We start from the raw sequence: 18,784 nt of genomic DNA, 5'->3' as shown, positions 1-18,784 counted from the left end.
AAATCACCATATTATTGTAATAATTAAAAAAAAAACTGTTTTTTTAATTGCTTCATTTATTTTTTGTTTACTATTTGTATTTCTATATTAATCTAAGGAATATCCAAAATATTTTTTTTCTAGTCCCTAAAAAGTATTTTATCTGATTTCATGAATTGAAAAAAAATTCATAGAATGTAATATAAACTAGAAATTTTAATGCAAATAATGAAAAATAAATCAATTATTCCCATTAAAATAAATTTTTATGTTATTATTTTCATTACTTCATTTTATATCAAAATCTAAATTATTACTACAATTATAATTGCGAGTAAATTGAATTAAAATGTCAAATATCTGTATACATTATATTATTATTTTAATTTTAATAAAAGCTTTATAGTTTTTTTGTTGTTCAAAACTATGCATATATAGATAGAAATATCTTCTGACATGGAATAGAAAAAATAAATAACATATATTTCTAACAAGTTAAAAAGGATGATATTATACATTTTGAAACAACTACATAAGATATTAACATTCGAGAACATATGAACTGTACTTAACACTCTTTGAATATTAAATTGCATATTCTATATTTGGGTTGAGTGGGGTGATGCTGTTGTTGTACAACTTAAAAAATGCCAAAATACAATTGTGGTCACAAGTAAACGAGATTGGAAATTTCAAAATAAAATAATTATTTGAAAATTTGAGTGTCATCAATATAATTAACTAATATATAAAAACTCTTACCATACATATAAAAAAAACATAATCTATTATTTATAATAATAAACTCCAAGGTCAATACAAGATAAGTAATTAATAGATAGGTACATTTTACTACAAACATTTTTTTAGACTAAAAAAATGTCCATTCTCCTTTAATATTAAAATATTTATCTGACATTTTAGCCTACACCAGGTTTGTAATGTTGTGTACCAAGCTATAAAGAGATAATAAAACTAGGGGAGCTAGGGCCGCACTATATGTTTTATCAGTTGTCAATTCCATTCTGGTTAGGTTAGGTCATAAATCCAGAGTTAAACAAAGACGACTTTAAGGAAATTTAAAAAAGTAAAATAATTATGTGTCTAATATATTTTTTCTTTCAACGAGTATTTTTGCATTGCTGAAATATTCTATAGTTATAATAAAATATAATTTTTTTCCATGGTAATACATTATGGCTTAAAAATATATTTATTACATTCTTAATTTCTTATTGGAGGAAAATAACTATGGATCAATTAATAATTTATCCTTACATCGGCCAAATGCGAAATTTAACTGTTTGCGAAAGGTGTTCGGTTTCTTAGAAAATCAGATATATTACTTAATGGATAGTGATGTGGACCATATGCCATCACTCATACAAAACACACATGGCTCCGAAATGAAAACAAAAATATGTATTATATTTAAATATCTGTAATAGGAATTTCATTATTATGAAATTTTATTATCATATGTTGATTTATGTTAATAAACAAACATTTGTAAACTAAAATATCTCTGGACCTCCGCGCAAGCTATTCTCAGTGAGGTCCAGTAATCTTTTGAAATCAAAATGAATAATAATATTAATATAAAATAATAAATCATAAATACATTTAAACATTATACTTAAAAATACCAAAGGTAAAAAACAAATCATATTTTTATGAGTCAACATTATAATATCGGCAATTAATCGTCAATATGACAATATTTCGATATTCCACATTGATTATTGAAATCATTTGCCTATGTTTCAGACCCAATACGCCTAATATATTGTAATATTATTTTATTGTAAAAACTCATATCCGACTGGGTAAGTTACCTACATACAAACGCGATAACAATACACAAGTTATTGTCAGAGTTATCTCATTGTTATTTGAATAGACTGTTACAGTGTTATTCGATGGTAATATTTGTTGGCAAAACGACCTGGGAAAATCTATTAAGCATATCACAGTAAAAAAAAAAATACTGTTATTTATTATACAGTTCCGGAAGCACGACGGATGTGTATTTGGTGTCAGCGTATCATGGGGGACATCCAAATGCCGTTCTACACTTGAAAACTTTCTTTACTTTTCCACCCTAATATGAAAATAAAATATTTAAAAAAAATAAAGTAAAACGGGGGAACAGTGAATTTTAAATAAGTTATATTGATCGTAAAACATTATGATTTACTGGATGTGAGTATAGAAGAAGAACGATTAGACGACTGTCAAACCAAAACACATTAGGAATGCTTTTTATAGAAGGGTCTAACTTTGACTTATAAATTTATCAACTCGGGATAAAAATAAAAAATGATTTAGCTATTGGTTTTATGACGGTACTCTTTTTTTTTTTTGGTTGTTGTGTCTGTACGTACATTTTGTTGGCTAGAGAACTTTTCCGATCCATTCAAACAGCATGCTGACCTAACCTAACCTACCTACTTAATATCAATATATATCTTGGTCGTTTTCAGAAAGAACTTTTAACTTTTTAATTTTTCAGAAAGTTAAATGTTATTAAAATGCATTAAATATGTCATTAGGTATTCGAATTGTAGGTATTACTGGTATTAGGGAGTATGAATTGTTTTTTTGTGTTTTAAAATCAATTTTATTAAAAAATAAAAAATAAACAAACAAACTGTGAAGAATAAACTAACAAATTTTTATTATCATTAAATAAATAATTAGGATAATGGTTATTGTATTATTAATATTATTGTACATTATGATTAATATTTACATATGTGTATTTTAATAACATGTAAATACCTGTGTATAATTTGAACATATTATGTATAATGTAGATAATATATAATGTATTAAAAAGCAACTACTCAGAGGGAAGATTACAAGTCACGTGTAAAAACTTAATTATTAGTTATTACCTTAATTTATCATGGTTGTCACCTTGCTAAGTGTACCGGTTAAACTTATTTACTACTAAAAATGCGCACATAATCTCTGTTTTACTAATATGCTATTTTAACTGACAATAATTTAGTAGAGAAAGGTCTTCGATAAAACTCGGAAAATGTGATTATAGATCATTTATTGTTTTTTTTATTCAGACCATTTCCCAATAATATTCAGCATGTTGTCAAAGCCATAATTTATATTTAAATAAAGTATACTATACAGTGATTATTAATATTTTTTTGTTAACACTAAATTTAACACAAGAAACCGTATTTGTTGTAATACTGATATATTATTACAAAAAAGTAAAAAACGCACATAACGATAACACTTAAGACGAGTCAATGAGCATACGTGTAAGGCGTATAATTAAATAAATAATGGACATTTTTAAATTCATCACACAAATAATAAAACCTCATACACATTTATAGCAAAATGAAATGAGTACTGTCAAGTTTTATAATAATAGCTAGTGGTGTCCCACAACTATAATATTTTTTATAATAATAATAACATTGGGCCTTTGTTGAATCGAAATTTTAAATTACATTTATATCATCACTCCAACCGTAATAAATAAGTAAAAAAATAAAATAAAAAAATATATAATTTAATATATTATATTAAATATAAATCACATGTCGAAAAAATTAGTTTCCAAATATAGATAGATTATCAGGTACTACGCAGCAAGACCAATAGTTGACAAAAAAAAAAATAAGAATTATTAACAAACCAAATCCTTTAGTTTTTAACATCGTTTCGAGTAGTCTCGGAGATTCTGGTGTTGATTAAAACATGATTGACGTAATCAGTAAAAAAATTCCATTAATTTAGTTTACGAGGAATATTATTGTTCGTGGAATTAAATTTCAATTACTCTAATTTCACGCATTTGAGATTCACCCTTCGAGCTAAACAGTTGGTAGTAAATAAATAATGAAATATCTTTTACAATAATTGCATTGTTATATTATTATTTTATGCATATTTTCATGCATTGGAACAGTTTACGTGGAATTAAAATAACGATCATAACGAGCTTTAAATTTTTTAACGAGAAATTAATGTTATTTATAGTTAAGACGCTGTAAAACATTATACTTGTGTATTATTTGACGAAGTTCGACGACGAGTTTTCATACATTATACTTACGAATAAAAAATAATAAGCTCGCGACACAGTACAGCTCGTGAACAATATAATTAGTAATATTTAAAATAGTTTTTTTTTTGCGTTATTTAATGTTTTATTAATGGAAATCAACTCGATTCATATTTTACTTCTTTCGGTTCCGTATTGTATTAAACTTGTCTTGCTCCAGATTCATTTGCATAATCTAGAGATTTTGACAAAGGGAATTCGGTCGCTGCCACGAAATCAGTGGCTGGCAAATTGGAATCTACCCTTTTTAAGCACGAATGAAATCGAAGAAAAAGATTAACCGAAAAATCGTACAAATCTGTGATTTATTTTTACGACCCAATATTCGCGTCGGTGCACCCTACACAACACATTACGCGATTAGTTCCAGAAGGGGTTGACGTTGTGCGTTCGTATTTATACTATACAATGTTAATTTACCAAACAATATAAACGCCAAAACAAATATCGCTTTCTCATTATAACGATGACAATGGATAAAAGTGTTATTAGGACGATATTTGGTTCGCTGTGTTAATTTAAGAGAATTCACTTTTTTTTTTTTGACATCGTAATAATATCTCCACAGCTACATAAAATATTTAAAATATGACGTCTATATAAATACAATAATTCGATACATTTCATCAGAGTTATATGTTTAAAATACACGATGTAAATGTGCAACTATCATAATTTATACCTAATAATTAATATAGGTAGTATTTATGTATATGTACAGTAAATAGACCTACTTGTAACATAAAAATTAAAATAAATTTTTCGTACGAGCATTTTGAATTTTTATTATTTTGAAATTATTTTTTAAAACATTATGTAGTACCACTGATTAAATAACTACAGCGATGATATAATAATAAACACCTACTATGCAATTATTTTGTGTACACCTCTGTAATATACCTACATGAGAAAAATCCAAAAATGGTTACCTGTGTTTCGTAACATCGAAAATACTTCCATTTTATCACATCATAAAGTTAATTCAAATTAACCAAATACAATAAGTTTATGTTTACATGAGATAATAATTGTTTAAATTAAAAAATATGTAATAATTGTCAAACTTTTATTTTGTAAATACTTATAAAATATAGAACACATAGAAATGTGTCATAATCTTAAAGAGAATGACCACATATATAATGCGTTAAAAATTAATTATAAAAAAATGTTCTTTAAATAATCAAAAATAACCTTACTTTTAAAACTAAATACGGTCATAACACTCGACAAATATTTTACATTAAAGTACCAACCATGCATAAAAAATTAACACAGTCCACATTCTTATATATTCGTCCAACAATTTACAACAAACTACTATTAGAATTTAAACATGGTCATTCGTCCAAAATTATTAAAAAAAAATTTCTCAATAGCTTATCTAAAAATATAGTTATGTATTAGGTAGTGTAAACAAAATTACTAAATTACAATAACAAAGAATTATTTTAATGATTGATAATATTTATGTTATTTTATATTGTATTATTTTACTCTACGGTTTTATAAATAATGTTATAATAAATAGGAATAATAATAAATATGTATTTAATAATATTCATTTTTTAGTAATTTTTCATTTTATTAATTGTACTATCTATTTATTAAATGTATAGTTTAAAATGTGAAGTCGATGGGCTCCCATTACACGAACTTATTCAGCGGGACCCAATATCTTTCTTTTTGAAGATTAAATAAAAATAAATATATAAAATATATAACTGCATGATAACGAAATTAAATAAAAATTAATTATATTAAAAAAATGTTCAATAAATTAAAAATTAGTTTAGATGACGATATACTACAATCCTGTTTTAAACTAGATTTTATATCTGCCAAAGAAACGTAACGCCTTTACTGTTCACTATTACTAAAGACAGAAAGAAAAATCACGTAAATCCAAGTTCGGCAAGTTTAGTGAAATTATGAATTTGGAGTGTCAGTTATAGTCTAAAGTGACGTGCAATTGAAAAGTACACAAAGTGAGTTTTTGAAAACAATTTAAAATTTTTATTTTATTAAAATATAATATATAATATGTGTAAACTGTAAATTGTTAAGTTGTTTGAAAACTAAAAATTAAATTTGAATTGGCGTGGCTTTAGACATGTTTTTTTTCATTTTATATGGTATGGCCAATTTATGTTATATTTTACTCATTTACTGTATGTAAGTATAATATGACGTATTTATGACAATAAAAATTGTAATACAAAAATAATTTAATAATTTATTTATTTTAAATGAATGAATGTTATTATATTTATGATATGTTCGATTTTTATAAAACTATTAACTTTTATACTCGGTGCTAACGACGGTAAAACGACGAGGTATTCTTACTAATTTAATACAGAAATTACAATCGGTTAAAAACTCTCCGACAAAAACTCGTATAAGTGAATAAAACATCTGAACAAAAACATTATTTTAATCCAAAATACCAAAACGAAAAAATATGAATTATTAATATTTATGCATGACGCTTTACAGATAAGCTAAGATTGAGAGGGAAAATGTAAATGTCCGTGTATACGGTCGTACGGAGCGTGGTATAAAATATTCGAAGGGTGCCTTTTTCACTTGACATATTTACGACAAAACAGAGTGTTCCCAACACAATAATATTATTTATTTTATTTGTAGTTTTAAACCCGGACGATCTCGTACCAACTCGAACAGAAAGAAATATACCCGTCGAATAATAAAATAAATGTGCATTATAATATTTACTTTTTATTGGGAAATATTATAGGTGTCCCGCTGATAGGGGTCCGAAGAAGACATCTACATATATATGTGTGTGTGTGTGTGTGTGTGTGTGTGTGTGTGTGTGTGTGTGTATACGTGTATGTATGCATATTTTACTTTTCCACATTGTTACGAAGAAAAAAAAAATGACCATTCGGGTTGAGTCCCTTGGTCGGAAAAAGTTTCTATATATACGTATATGTGCATGTATTTTTTTTTTTTTTTTTGCTCTTCTGCTCGGTGAACCGTCAAAATACGTATAAATCTGAGAATAAAAAAAACTTTGGTTTACAACGGAAAACTCTTCGACAAAGAAAAATTGAAACAGAGGCGCCGCCGCCGTATGAAAAATTCAACGTGCGCAGCGTATTTGTCGTGTTTTTGTGATTTCTCGGAAAACGTAATAATAATATAGACGATGCGTAATACACAATTATTTTAAGACAATGACTAAAAAAAATGAAACAAAAAAATGTCTCAATAACAATAACAATATGTTTAAATGAGTATATTAATATTGAAAATATAATATATATAGTTCGTCGAATTTGCAATAAAAAAGAAAACTTAGTTAATTAGTTGTATTATTTATGAATTAAACAACTGTTGTAGACAATAAAACACAAACTATGTTTTTTTAAATTCTTTTTCGAACAAGAATAAAATGCATCGGCTATAGATTGTCAGCTTTTTTTTCCATTTAATACTACTTTTTATTAAAAACTTTATAGATAGTAGAATGTAATAATTTTATTACAAGTGACATCATAATAAATATTTCTATACACGATACATGCACTATCACGGGTTCGTAGAGCTAAATTATTGTATTTCTTTGACTCGTTCTTTTTTTTCTTCTTACAAATTGTCTAAACACTACAGTATAACGACAATATAGTTTGTGAAGAAGAATTATTTTTTTCGATATCACGTCGCTTCAACACTAATTGTAATATTCGAATCTATATATGCATCGAGCCAGAGGCGTATTTAAAGGAGGGGCCCGTACCCCCCTCCAATTCACCATATTTTATACTTATTTTTATTATATTATGAGATATTTTACAACTCTACGCCCCATGTACGCAAATTTGAACTTTTGTTTGTACCCGGGGGGGGGGGCCCTTAAGACATTTCTAAATACGCAAAAACCATAAATCAATACACTAATCGTTATAAAATTTCAATTCATCACAAACATCCCGAGAGACTTATTTCTATTTATAGCGTGCGCGTGCAGTTGTTTCTCTCATAACACGACGCGTACAACTTATTGTTTCAGGTACTGTTTTTTTGTAGTATAAAAATGATTTTCGGAATTTTTAGTTTACCAAACAAAAAACACACACACCCGGACTCGCGCTGCAAAACCAGACAATATAACTAAAACCCCATGTGAATAGTGTATCCATTAATAACGCGGGATGAACGGGTGCCACGACGATCGTGTAAATAATCTCCCGCTAACGGAATTACAGAGGGTATGTAGAGGACGTGTAGGGGCCGCCGATCATTGCGAGAGTCGCGTAAACCGCGCAATAGCCGTGTTTTTCCCCAAATTTTCTACGCGGCAGATTGTCCGTTTTGGAAACCGCTGAAATCAATTGTCCGGATCTATACGCGATGATTTATGTACGGCATTAATCTGCCGCCGTTTTACTAGTCACGTGTGTACACACACGGACACGTGCGATTGTGACTCGCGTCATCCAGTGTACTTCACGTCGTTATTATATTAATAATATTCTAAGATTTTTATTCCGTCGCGGGTATAGAAATAAAACATTTATAATGTTATTATTTATATATGACACGCGCTCGGCCGATCGTCTGCCAGTTGTACGAGTACACATATATGGCCATCGAAAAAAATTACACGCGTTTGATCGCTATACATATACGTATAGAGTACGTACGAGACCCCCCCCCCCCCCCAAACCAATTAACTTCTATAACGCTATTAGGAGGTACCTATGTGTGTGTGTGTGTGTGTGTGTGTGTGTGTGATACGGAAGATTAAAAATCGAACGCACATTTACTATGCGAACGCGTCTGCTGCATGTGTAACATGCGAGAACGCCGCAGAAGAAATCGAAAACCATCTGTGATGTTGTGATTTAATCGAATTTATATTTTCAGGAAATATTATTAAAAAATATAAGCGAAATAAAGTATGTGTGTACGTCAATAAAGTGAAACGGTGTGAATATATTTTTTCTTTATCGTATTATATTGTAGCTTTGTGTAGCGAAAAAAAAAATCGACTATATATAATATTGTAGGAACAAATTTTAGTAATGGAACATCAAAACAACAATAACATAAACGTTATTTGAACGATTGGTTTTTATTTACACAAATATTATGCTCTCTCATGTACGTCGATTATACTTCTATTCAAAATTCTATACAAACGTTTTGTATTGGATTTTTTCTCCGACTTATTGAATAAAAGTAAAATATAGTTAATATAGTAATATATTCTTTTTCGTCTGTGCCCCTCGAAAACTAACCATAAATTGATGGTATATATGTAAAGTAAATATTTTTATTTACATAAATATCTGTATGATATATTTCCTAATAAGTTGAATTTGCGACATTAGAAACTGTACTATTTCTTCGGATAAAATGCGTTCAGTTAATTTTGCTTAACTAAAATGTATTTTTTTTCAATACAAATATACTTTATACGTTACATTTCTGAGCTTATACGATATGGTCGATATGGTTTATTGCTGCTGAGCGAAGACTATACATTTTTCACCATTTAATATATATATAAACCTACTGATTTCCTCTAATTAGTTTAATGTTACTGTACCCCATTTAGTTCTCCGTATCAAATCCTTTTAACCTTGAAAACTGAATTGTTCAGGACCTGCAGGTTTCTGTACAACCACGGCGATACTGCTGGTAACAGAATTGCAACTTTTGATTTTTATCTTATGAGTTATGGCGATTTATTTAACAATTTGTTCTCACAATTAAATTTGAATTAAACGATCAGTCATTGTACACGAAAAACGACGAACCCAACTAGAAGCGACGTATCGGACTGTTTTTAAGTATATTTTACAATAATATTTATATTTATATTAGTTATTCAATTTCTATTAATAATAATACACAGTATAGTATCTTTGCCAAAAACATAACACATTATATTGTTATAACACATTATTTTTATTACCTTATTATTATTTTATTCTGTTAAAAACACGTGTTGAGTACTATTCGTGATTTCCTTCTGTTTTTTTTTTTTTTTTAGTTTTCACAGTAATTTAAAAGTACTGGAAATTTTCTGTTTTTTACTCACCAAAATATCCACGTGGATCAAATATTTTTTTACCAGAAGTTACTGTTGAAATGTATTCATGTCCGGAAAAGTTTTGTACGATGCAAAAATAAAAACATATTATCGTTGTTGAACACTGCAATACCATTCAGAAAATAAGGTTAAAAAATCATACGCTTTAAAATTGTTAGCGAATCAGTAAATCTGAATTATAAATTACCTATTTAATTCATTAATTTTAAGAACGGCGACCAAAAAAATAATAATAATAAGTGAAAAAAAAATATTATTATTTATTAGGTACTTATTAGCCTAACTTAGCCCAAGTATATACGGTGTAGTTTTTCATAAATCTTGATACATAGAGGAATATCACAAAATATCGTATTAATATTACTGTGTGATAACAAGTTAATTGTGTTAAAATAAAAAACAAAATTCACTCGACGGTTAAATTGGATTCAGTTGCAAAACAACAAATTGAAGATAAACGCGGTGCACTGCAATCGCCCATTGTTGAAACTATAGAAATTGCTGTATAAAGTAGGCCGATAGGGTCTTTCTCTTAGAATACAGGTACACAGAGATTCTGGGTATTTGAACGGTCCATTGATAATGATGGGAATTTCAGTGCGTTGTTAAGGCTTAAAGTTCAATGCGCGGAAATATATTTACTGTTGCTCAAATATATTAAGAACCGCCGCCGCGTGCAACAATTTGGACTAGGTAGTAGGTTCGTCTCTCCGATGAAACGCGTAACACGAGTACGTTTAAACAATTATATACTTTCTTATTTTTTTTTTTTTGCTTTAAAAGTTTATTAAAATAAGACGTGGAAATTGAAAATTAGTAGATACAACAGATGGCGTCTCGATTATTTCAGAATATTATCAAACTTCCAATCAATTATACGTTACTACTTACTAAATAATACGTGTATAATATATAAGTATTATAAGTAGATTTAGAACCGTTTTCGCGGAATACACAAATTCGACATACGCCTTTGATCCGAAAACGGTTAATAAATATGAGGGAAATTTACAATATTGCGTCTTAGGTATTTTACACCGAATACGGCTAAATCTTTTGTTATATACAATTATCGTAAATTATTATTTACATTAATTCCGCGTTCACGTCGACTTAACAATAATGGCGGAAACAAAATAAAATTATAACTTCTGACTTGACATTTTAATTAAATATTTACATTTACAGTTTATAATATTATACGATATAAACCTATACCGTTCAACAATACACAATTAATAATATTCCATATTAATAAACGACTATATACATTACAGTCGTGAAACTATAAAAGGTTTATATTTATATTGTACATCTGTATATTATATTTAGTTAAAACGTTATTTATAGATGAATTTCTAATATCTGCATAAACAGGTGCTGTTGACGACACAAACAATGCTTTTAGAATGTACATCAAATGATTCAAAATGTTCCAATAACATATATATGTACCTACAATAAAACAGTTGTTAATTTAAATTTTCGCTTATATATTCAATTATTATAATAGGTATATACTATACTGTAGCACAATTCGCGGTATGCTTCGATTTCAAATTATGGACATTTTCAGACTGATTTTACAGATTATAATATTATTATACCATTACAATGGATAGGTTTATTGTTAAAAAATAATTAATATGATATTAGGTTCATTGGTGAAGGCCAAACGCGCATAATCGATTTTTTTTCACCGTTTTTAATGAAATCGTGATGAGTAAATGAATGTGATAGCTATACGAATAATAGTAGGTATATTATTAGAAAAAAATAGATGCGCATCACTGAAAAATATAGATATTATATACGATATAACTGTATTATAGGGTTTTCTGATGTCTTTCGAAAAATATGTGCTATTCAGTGTTAGGATGATATTAAACGAAGTGGGTTATATTTATATATAATATTTTGATTCTATAGTATTCTACCAATAATCAGCTGACCGAGAGATTTATAAAACAACAATAATTATTAACTTTGGACTTGAATCAATTTCACTGTTCGGTGTTTCGCGATCCGAGGTAAAATCGTTACTTAAAAGTTTGTGTTAGAAGAGAACAGCACAGCGTCACTACGAAACAAACAACGATATGATTTGACCTATTCCAAAATAATAAATATTATTTTTTTGATATTCTAAGTAAAAACATTATTGTAAATAGACTTATTCGATTTTGTGCGAGCTATTCGAGTTATTTATAATATCATATATTTTCGATTCAAATATGCGTAGATGGTACGCATATATCGTATTACATTATATTATATGCGTTTTATATACAACGAATTATTGTGGTTTAATTTGAATAATAATAATAATAATAAGTCTTATCACACACTACTACTGCAGAATAGAATGACAACAATTATGATGATTTATTTATTGTTAAAAGAAAAAAATGCATACATTTCCGGCACGTGTATCTGGTCTCACAGACATTTGGTACCAATTAAAAACGCGCCAGTGGTATAATTATCTTGCACGCCAAATAAGTCACAGCGATAGGGTACATAACAAATAATATATAAGATGTATAATTTTGTGGGTAAATAAATGTGTTTTTTTATTAATATAATCACCGTAATTTTTCTGTGACAAAGTCCATTAGAAGCCACAATTTATAGTTGTGTAATTGTGTCCTCAGCTCGTTTATACCTTCGATATGAAAGAGCGTTAAAAGCGTAACCAAATTTTTATTTTTATTTTTACACTAATTGTGTTGGTTTGTGAAGAAATCTTTTATCGTTCTGATAAAGTATCGAAATTAAGCAGTTTAAATGGTTAATGCGAAATTTATTGATCATTTTTTCAGTAAAAGATACTTTTAAAATTGTATTTAAATACAGATACGAGTACATCTATTCAGAAAGTATTTAAAATACATTTCAAATACTATTTTTTTTTACTTTTCAACTAGTTAGCTTGCCAAATTAATGTTAATATAATAACTAATTTAAAATTGTCATGTTACATTCAACTATAGGTATTAATAGAACTTTTTGTACCACATAGTTAATTGTATACTAAAAAATTTAAATAAATAAAACTTGTTATATTATAGCAATTCTTTAATATTATAGGAAGTAGTATATAGGTACCTAATTAGTAATTGAACAGTTGTTAATGAAATATAAAAAATAGGACATACAAAGCAAATTAAAGAATAATCATTCCCCAAAAATGTTGTTGCGTTTAAGTATATATTTATATTTTGTAATAATCACATTCACAAATGAACAAGACATCAGAAATAAAGGACAAGGGTTCTCAACATTTATGAATGAAAAATATAAATAAAATAGACAAATGTATAATATTTTTCAAAAAAATATATGTGACGACTGACGAATAATTTATTTATCAAAAGTATTTGTATAAAAGTATTTAAATACATGTATTCAAATACTTTACAAGACTGAATATGTCTTAACATACTATTATATACTATGTATATAAAAATAGGTACCTATTTAAAATTTTTAACTTTAAGCTCATAAAAACTCGTATAATTTACTAATTTAATTTATCAATTTAAAGTGCATACAAATGAGTAATATACTAATATAATATAGGTAATGCGATAAAAACTTATATCGATAATTTTTTTTCGAGTAATTTGTTATCTTATAATGATAATATAGATATATAGATATTTTTGTCTCATTATCTCAACCTTACTGGTGTGCAAAATACACTACGCCATTTCACGTATTTTACTGCAGTGATCTCGTTAAAAATAACGAACAAGACGGTTGAAACGAGCTCGTCCTTTTTGCTAGTTAACCACAAATTTTCAAGTTTCTATGACAATAAATATTTAAGGCACCGTCGTTCCACGGCTATATGACGTATATATAGTGTGCAGCGCGGACGTTTTCGCAAATATTTGAATGAGATGGCTTTTGTTGTTCATATACATGGAATACACGTAGCACAGCGTTTCAATGATTAAGAAATCGTATATTTCATTGTGTGGGTAGTATTCATAAATATTTTTGACGCAGTCAAATAAATAAATTTATTTCTACCCACTCTTCGTTAAAATTAGAAAAAGAAATTGTCGTGCGTATAGTATACAGTACCGCCGACATAAGATTTTTATGATTATACTTGTATACGTTTAAGTTAGTATCACTATAAAATGTTTATTTTGCGTAGACAACCATACTTTTGTTGTTTTATATAATTATGTGACTTGGTAATAAACTGCGTGCATATGGTTAAAATATATGTATTAACATTAAATATGACTTGGAGCTTTTATGAGCTTAAAAAAAAATATATATTATATTAAAACAACTTTCCAAATAATTTTTTTTGAATAACAGATTTTAAAAAAAAAATTTTAAATATCTCCCGCCAATGAATTGGAAAATTTTAGTGGAGTCATGAGAGCGGACGCTCCAACATCCTTCCTACTAAAAATAAAAATAAAAGAAAGTTATAATTTTATTTTTAATTCATACACATTTATTTGTATTATATAATAATATATTATAGATATTAATATATTGTATAGATGCGAGGAAAACATTTTTTTATGATATTTTTGTCACATCCATAATAACTTTACATCACTATGATGACCACACAATTTTGCACCGTGAAAAAGAACTGGTATACATTACACCAACACGATACACGTATGTCACGCGTTTATATTTTACATTATCCTACTTGTCTTTTGTCGGTATTTCAGCCGAAAAGTCAATCTCTATTAGATAATTATATAAAAAGTCATAAATGACATTGGCAATTTGTTGTATAATAGTTTAAATAGCTGAATACTGGATATAGTATCATTTGTTTATAAAGTCGTACTGGAATAATACACATTATCTGCTATGCCTAAATCATTGTAGTTAACTTCACTTATTTTATGTAGATTAAAAAAATATGAAAAAACGACTAAACAATTCGGATATGCTTTGATATACAGATAATATATAGACATTTGAAATAGCATAATACTTTCAAGTATTGTGAAAAAAAAATATTGATTTATTTATAAATTTAAAAAAATTGATATAATATTATAATTAAGGCCAACAATTATATGCCCTATAAACCTATAAAATATGTATTCATTTATTCCCTAAAAATTACCAAAATATGCTCTGAAATCGTGTACTAAATTTTCACTTTCAACATTTTAAAATTATTTATCGATTTAATAACACACTACGAGTATGAACCACGACTGAAGAGTACGATATAGGTACGATAAAATATATTATTACGTATTTATATGATATTGTTATGCAATACCCAAGGTGGATATCTATTATATAAAAATAAGTCCGGTTTTCCTCCCTGACGCTATAACTCCAGAACGCACGAACCGATTTCCACGGTTTTGCATTCGTTGGAAAGGTCTTGGGCTCCGTGAGGTTTATAGCAAAGAAAATTCTGGAAAATTCAGGAAAAATTCAACAGAAAAGTGGGGAAATCGTTTTTCACATACAGCGCCATCTATTATACATAGCATGTACCTCAAACCAATAGCAACGGTGCGTGATAAAGTGTGTGACAGATATCATTATTCTCTGTTCAGTTAATTTCATTTATTGTAAATTATATGGATCGTGCATTTGAAGTTAAATTCAACACTATGTCCATAGTCCAAAATGCCTAGAGAACGACGTGTGAACATCGGCCGCCGCACAAGACATGCAAGCCAGCAACAAGTCTATTCAAGGAACTTAAGAGAAGAAAGACAAAATATAATAAGAGAAAATGACCGATTGAGACATCGCGTGAGCACACGAAGATCATTGGCATCATACAATCGCTTGGCATTCCAATATGATCCCACTGCGAACTACAGTGATGATGAAAATTTGGATATTGGACGAATGACGACTATATGCCGATATTGCAATGCGGTAAAGTTCAAAAGAGAAACGGTTGGATTGTGCTGCGCAAGTGGAAAAGTCAAACTGGATCCATTACTTACACCACCACAGCCACTGAAAACATTGTTTGATGGAAGTGATCCCGATTCCAGCCATTTTCTTCAACACATCCTTGAATACAATAACTGCTTTCGCATGACTTCCTTTGGAGCTAATATCATTCGAGAAGGCGGCCTCATGCCGACTTGCAAGGTAAAAGATACAACACACATAACCAACACATAATTGCAACACATAACAACTTCATATACACCACACACTACACCATCACACGATTTACAATGTATTCATGAACAAATTTTAATGATTATTTGCAATTACAGATACAAGGTCAAATATATCATTTGCATGGTTCAATGGTGCCAACACCAGATGAACCGCATCAATTTCTGCAAATATATTTCATTTCGTCGATGGTGGATCAGCTGAACGTGCGGTGCAATATACAGGGAGCACAACAGTTAAAGAGACGAATTATTGAACAGTTGCAAGCATTTTTTCACGCTAATAATGCTGTGGTTAATATGTTCAAAACAGCATTGGAACGAATGCCATCGGATACGCACAAATTTGTCATAAGAGCGGATTGTACTCCGACAGGTGAACATGTGCGAAGATTCAATGCACCCACCGTTAATGATGTTGCTGCAATTATTGTTGGCGATCCAACTAAATCACGAGACATTGTCGTTCAGCGAAGAAGCAATATCATGCATCGTGTAAACGAGACACATCGTTTGTACGATGCGTTACAATATCCAATCATTTATTGGCAAGGGCAAGACGGATACGACATCACGTTGAAGATGGTCGATCCAATTACAGGTACAATATTCACACACTAATTATTTCCATTATTACTTTTATTGGTTTCCATTAACAATTCATTTAATTTTGCATTTTCAGGAGTATCAACGAATAATAAAAATCTAAGCGCAATGAATTACTATGCGTATCGTATGATGATTCGTACACATGAGGAGAATGTCATTCTGAAGTGCGGTCGGCTATTCCAGCAATTCGCTGTTGACATGTATGTCAAAGTCGAGACCGAACGTTTAGCGTTCATCAGATTCAATCAGCCAAAGCTACGATCTGAGGACTATATACACTTGCGTGATGCTATTCATTCAGATGGTGATGTTCAGAATATTGGACGACTGACGATTCTCCCATCAACTTATATCGGAAGCCCACGCCACATGCACGAATACGCTCAAGACGCTATGACGTACGTGCGAAATTATGGAACTCCGGATTTATTTATTACGGTCACATGCAATCCGAAGTGGACGGAAATTGAACGCGAGTTGGAACCGGGTCAAAAACCGCAAGATCGCCATGACATAATCGCCAGAGTATTTCAGCAAAAACTCAAGGTTATGATGGATGTGCTTACTAAGTATCGAGTTTTTGGTGACACACGTTGTTATATGTACTCGGTGGAATGGCAGAAGCGTGGACTACCGCATGCTCATATCCTAATTTGGTTGCTGAACAAATTACATTCAAATGAAGTGGATGACATCATATCAGCTGAAATTCCTGATCCAGTCACTGATCCCCGTCTACACGACATTGTGACGACACAGATGGTGCATGGACCGTGCGGTGCATTAAATCCATTATCGCCTTGCATGGCTGATGGAAAGTGCACAAAACGATATCCGCGACCGTTAGTTGCTGAAACAGTCACAGGGAACGATGGATATCCAGTTTATCGTCGGCGTTCAAAAGAAGATAACGGTCGAACTATCAAAGTTAAAGTTCAAAATCAAGAGATTGAGATCGGAAATGAATTCATTGTACCATATTGCCCGCTGCTATCACGAATTTTCGAAACACATGCAAACGTTGAGAGTTGTCATTCGGCCAAATCAATCAAATATTTGTGCAAGTACGTCACAAAAGGCAGCGACATGGCTGTGTTTGGTATTGCGTCGGAAAATGTGAATGACGAAATCAGCAACTTCCAAATGGGCAGATACGTCAGTACTAATGAAGCACTGTGGCGATTATTGTCATTTCAAATTCATGAAAGATATCCCACAGTTGTACATTTAGCAGTGCATTTGGAAAATGGCCAAAGAGTTTACTTCACTGAGGCTAATGCGGCACAACGAGCTGAGAGACCACCATCGACAACATTGACTAGCTTCTTTGCAATGTGTGAAGCAGATCCATTCGCAGCGACGCTGATGTACGTTGAAATGCCCAAGTATTACACTTGGAATCAATCAACAAAGAAATTCCAACGTCGCAAACAAGGAACCCCAGTTCCAGACTGGCCACAGGGGTTTTCAACTGATGCACTAGGTCGTATGTACACTGTTCATCCTAGAAACGATGAATGTTTTTATTTGCGACTGCTGTTAGTAAATGTACGTGGACCGAAATCATTGTTTGTGTTAACGTCAGACCAAAAAACAAAAAATGTGGTTTACCAAAGAGCACTACAATGAAACAATTAAATAACACTTCATTTTAGTAGGTAATTGAAATGAATTTATTACTGTTGTGAAATGAAATAAATATTTTCCTTTTCAAATATATAACAAAAAAAATTTTTTTTCTTTATCTTTTAATCACCAAACGAAATGTTACATAAAACGAATCTGGTGGCGAAACGGAGTTCGCCGGGTCTGCTAGTATCATATATATAATAATTAGTGATTCTTGATTTGTCGAGTCTT

At 29.6% G+C, this 18,784-nt stretch overlaps 1 protein-coding gene across 1 annotated transcript; it reads left to right on the top strand.

Moving 5' to 3' along the window:
- Positions 1 to 15,690: 15,690 nt before the first annotated feature.
- On the top strand, positions 15,691 to 18,553 carry LOC132924722 (uncharacterized). The gene is made up of 3 exons (XM_060989166.1): positions 15,691 to 16,283; positions 16,415 to 16,916; positions 16,998 to 18,553. Exons 1-3 carry the CDS (start codon positions 15,804 to 15,806, stop codon positions 18,551 to 18,553), a joined length of 2,538 nt encoding a protein of 845 aa, XP_060845149.1. The 5' UTR covers positions 15,691 to 15,803.
- The last annotated feature ends 231 nt before the right edge of the window (positions 18,554 to 18,784 follow it).

Source organism: Rhopalosiphum padi, chromosome 3, assembly GCF_020882245.1.
Source record: "Rhopalosiphum padi isolate XX-2018 chromosome 3, ASM2088224v1, whole genome shotgun sequence".
Taxonomy (NCBI): Eukaryota; Metazoa; Arthropoda; class Insecta; order Hemiptera; family Aphididae; genus Rhopalosiphum; species Rhopalosiphum padi.
Note: the sequence above shows the minus strand (reverse complement) of the source record. Positions and strands in the feature narration are given on the sequence as shown.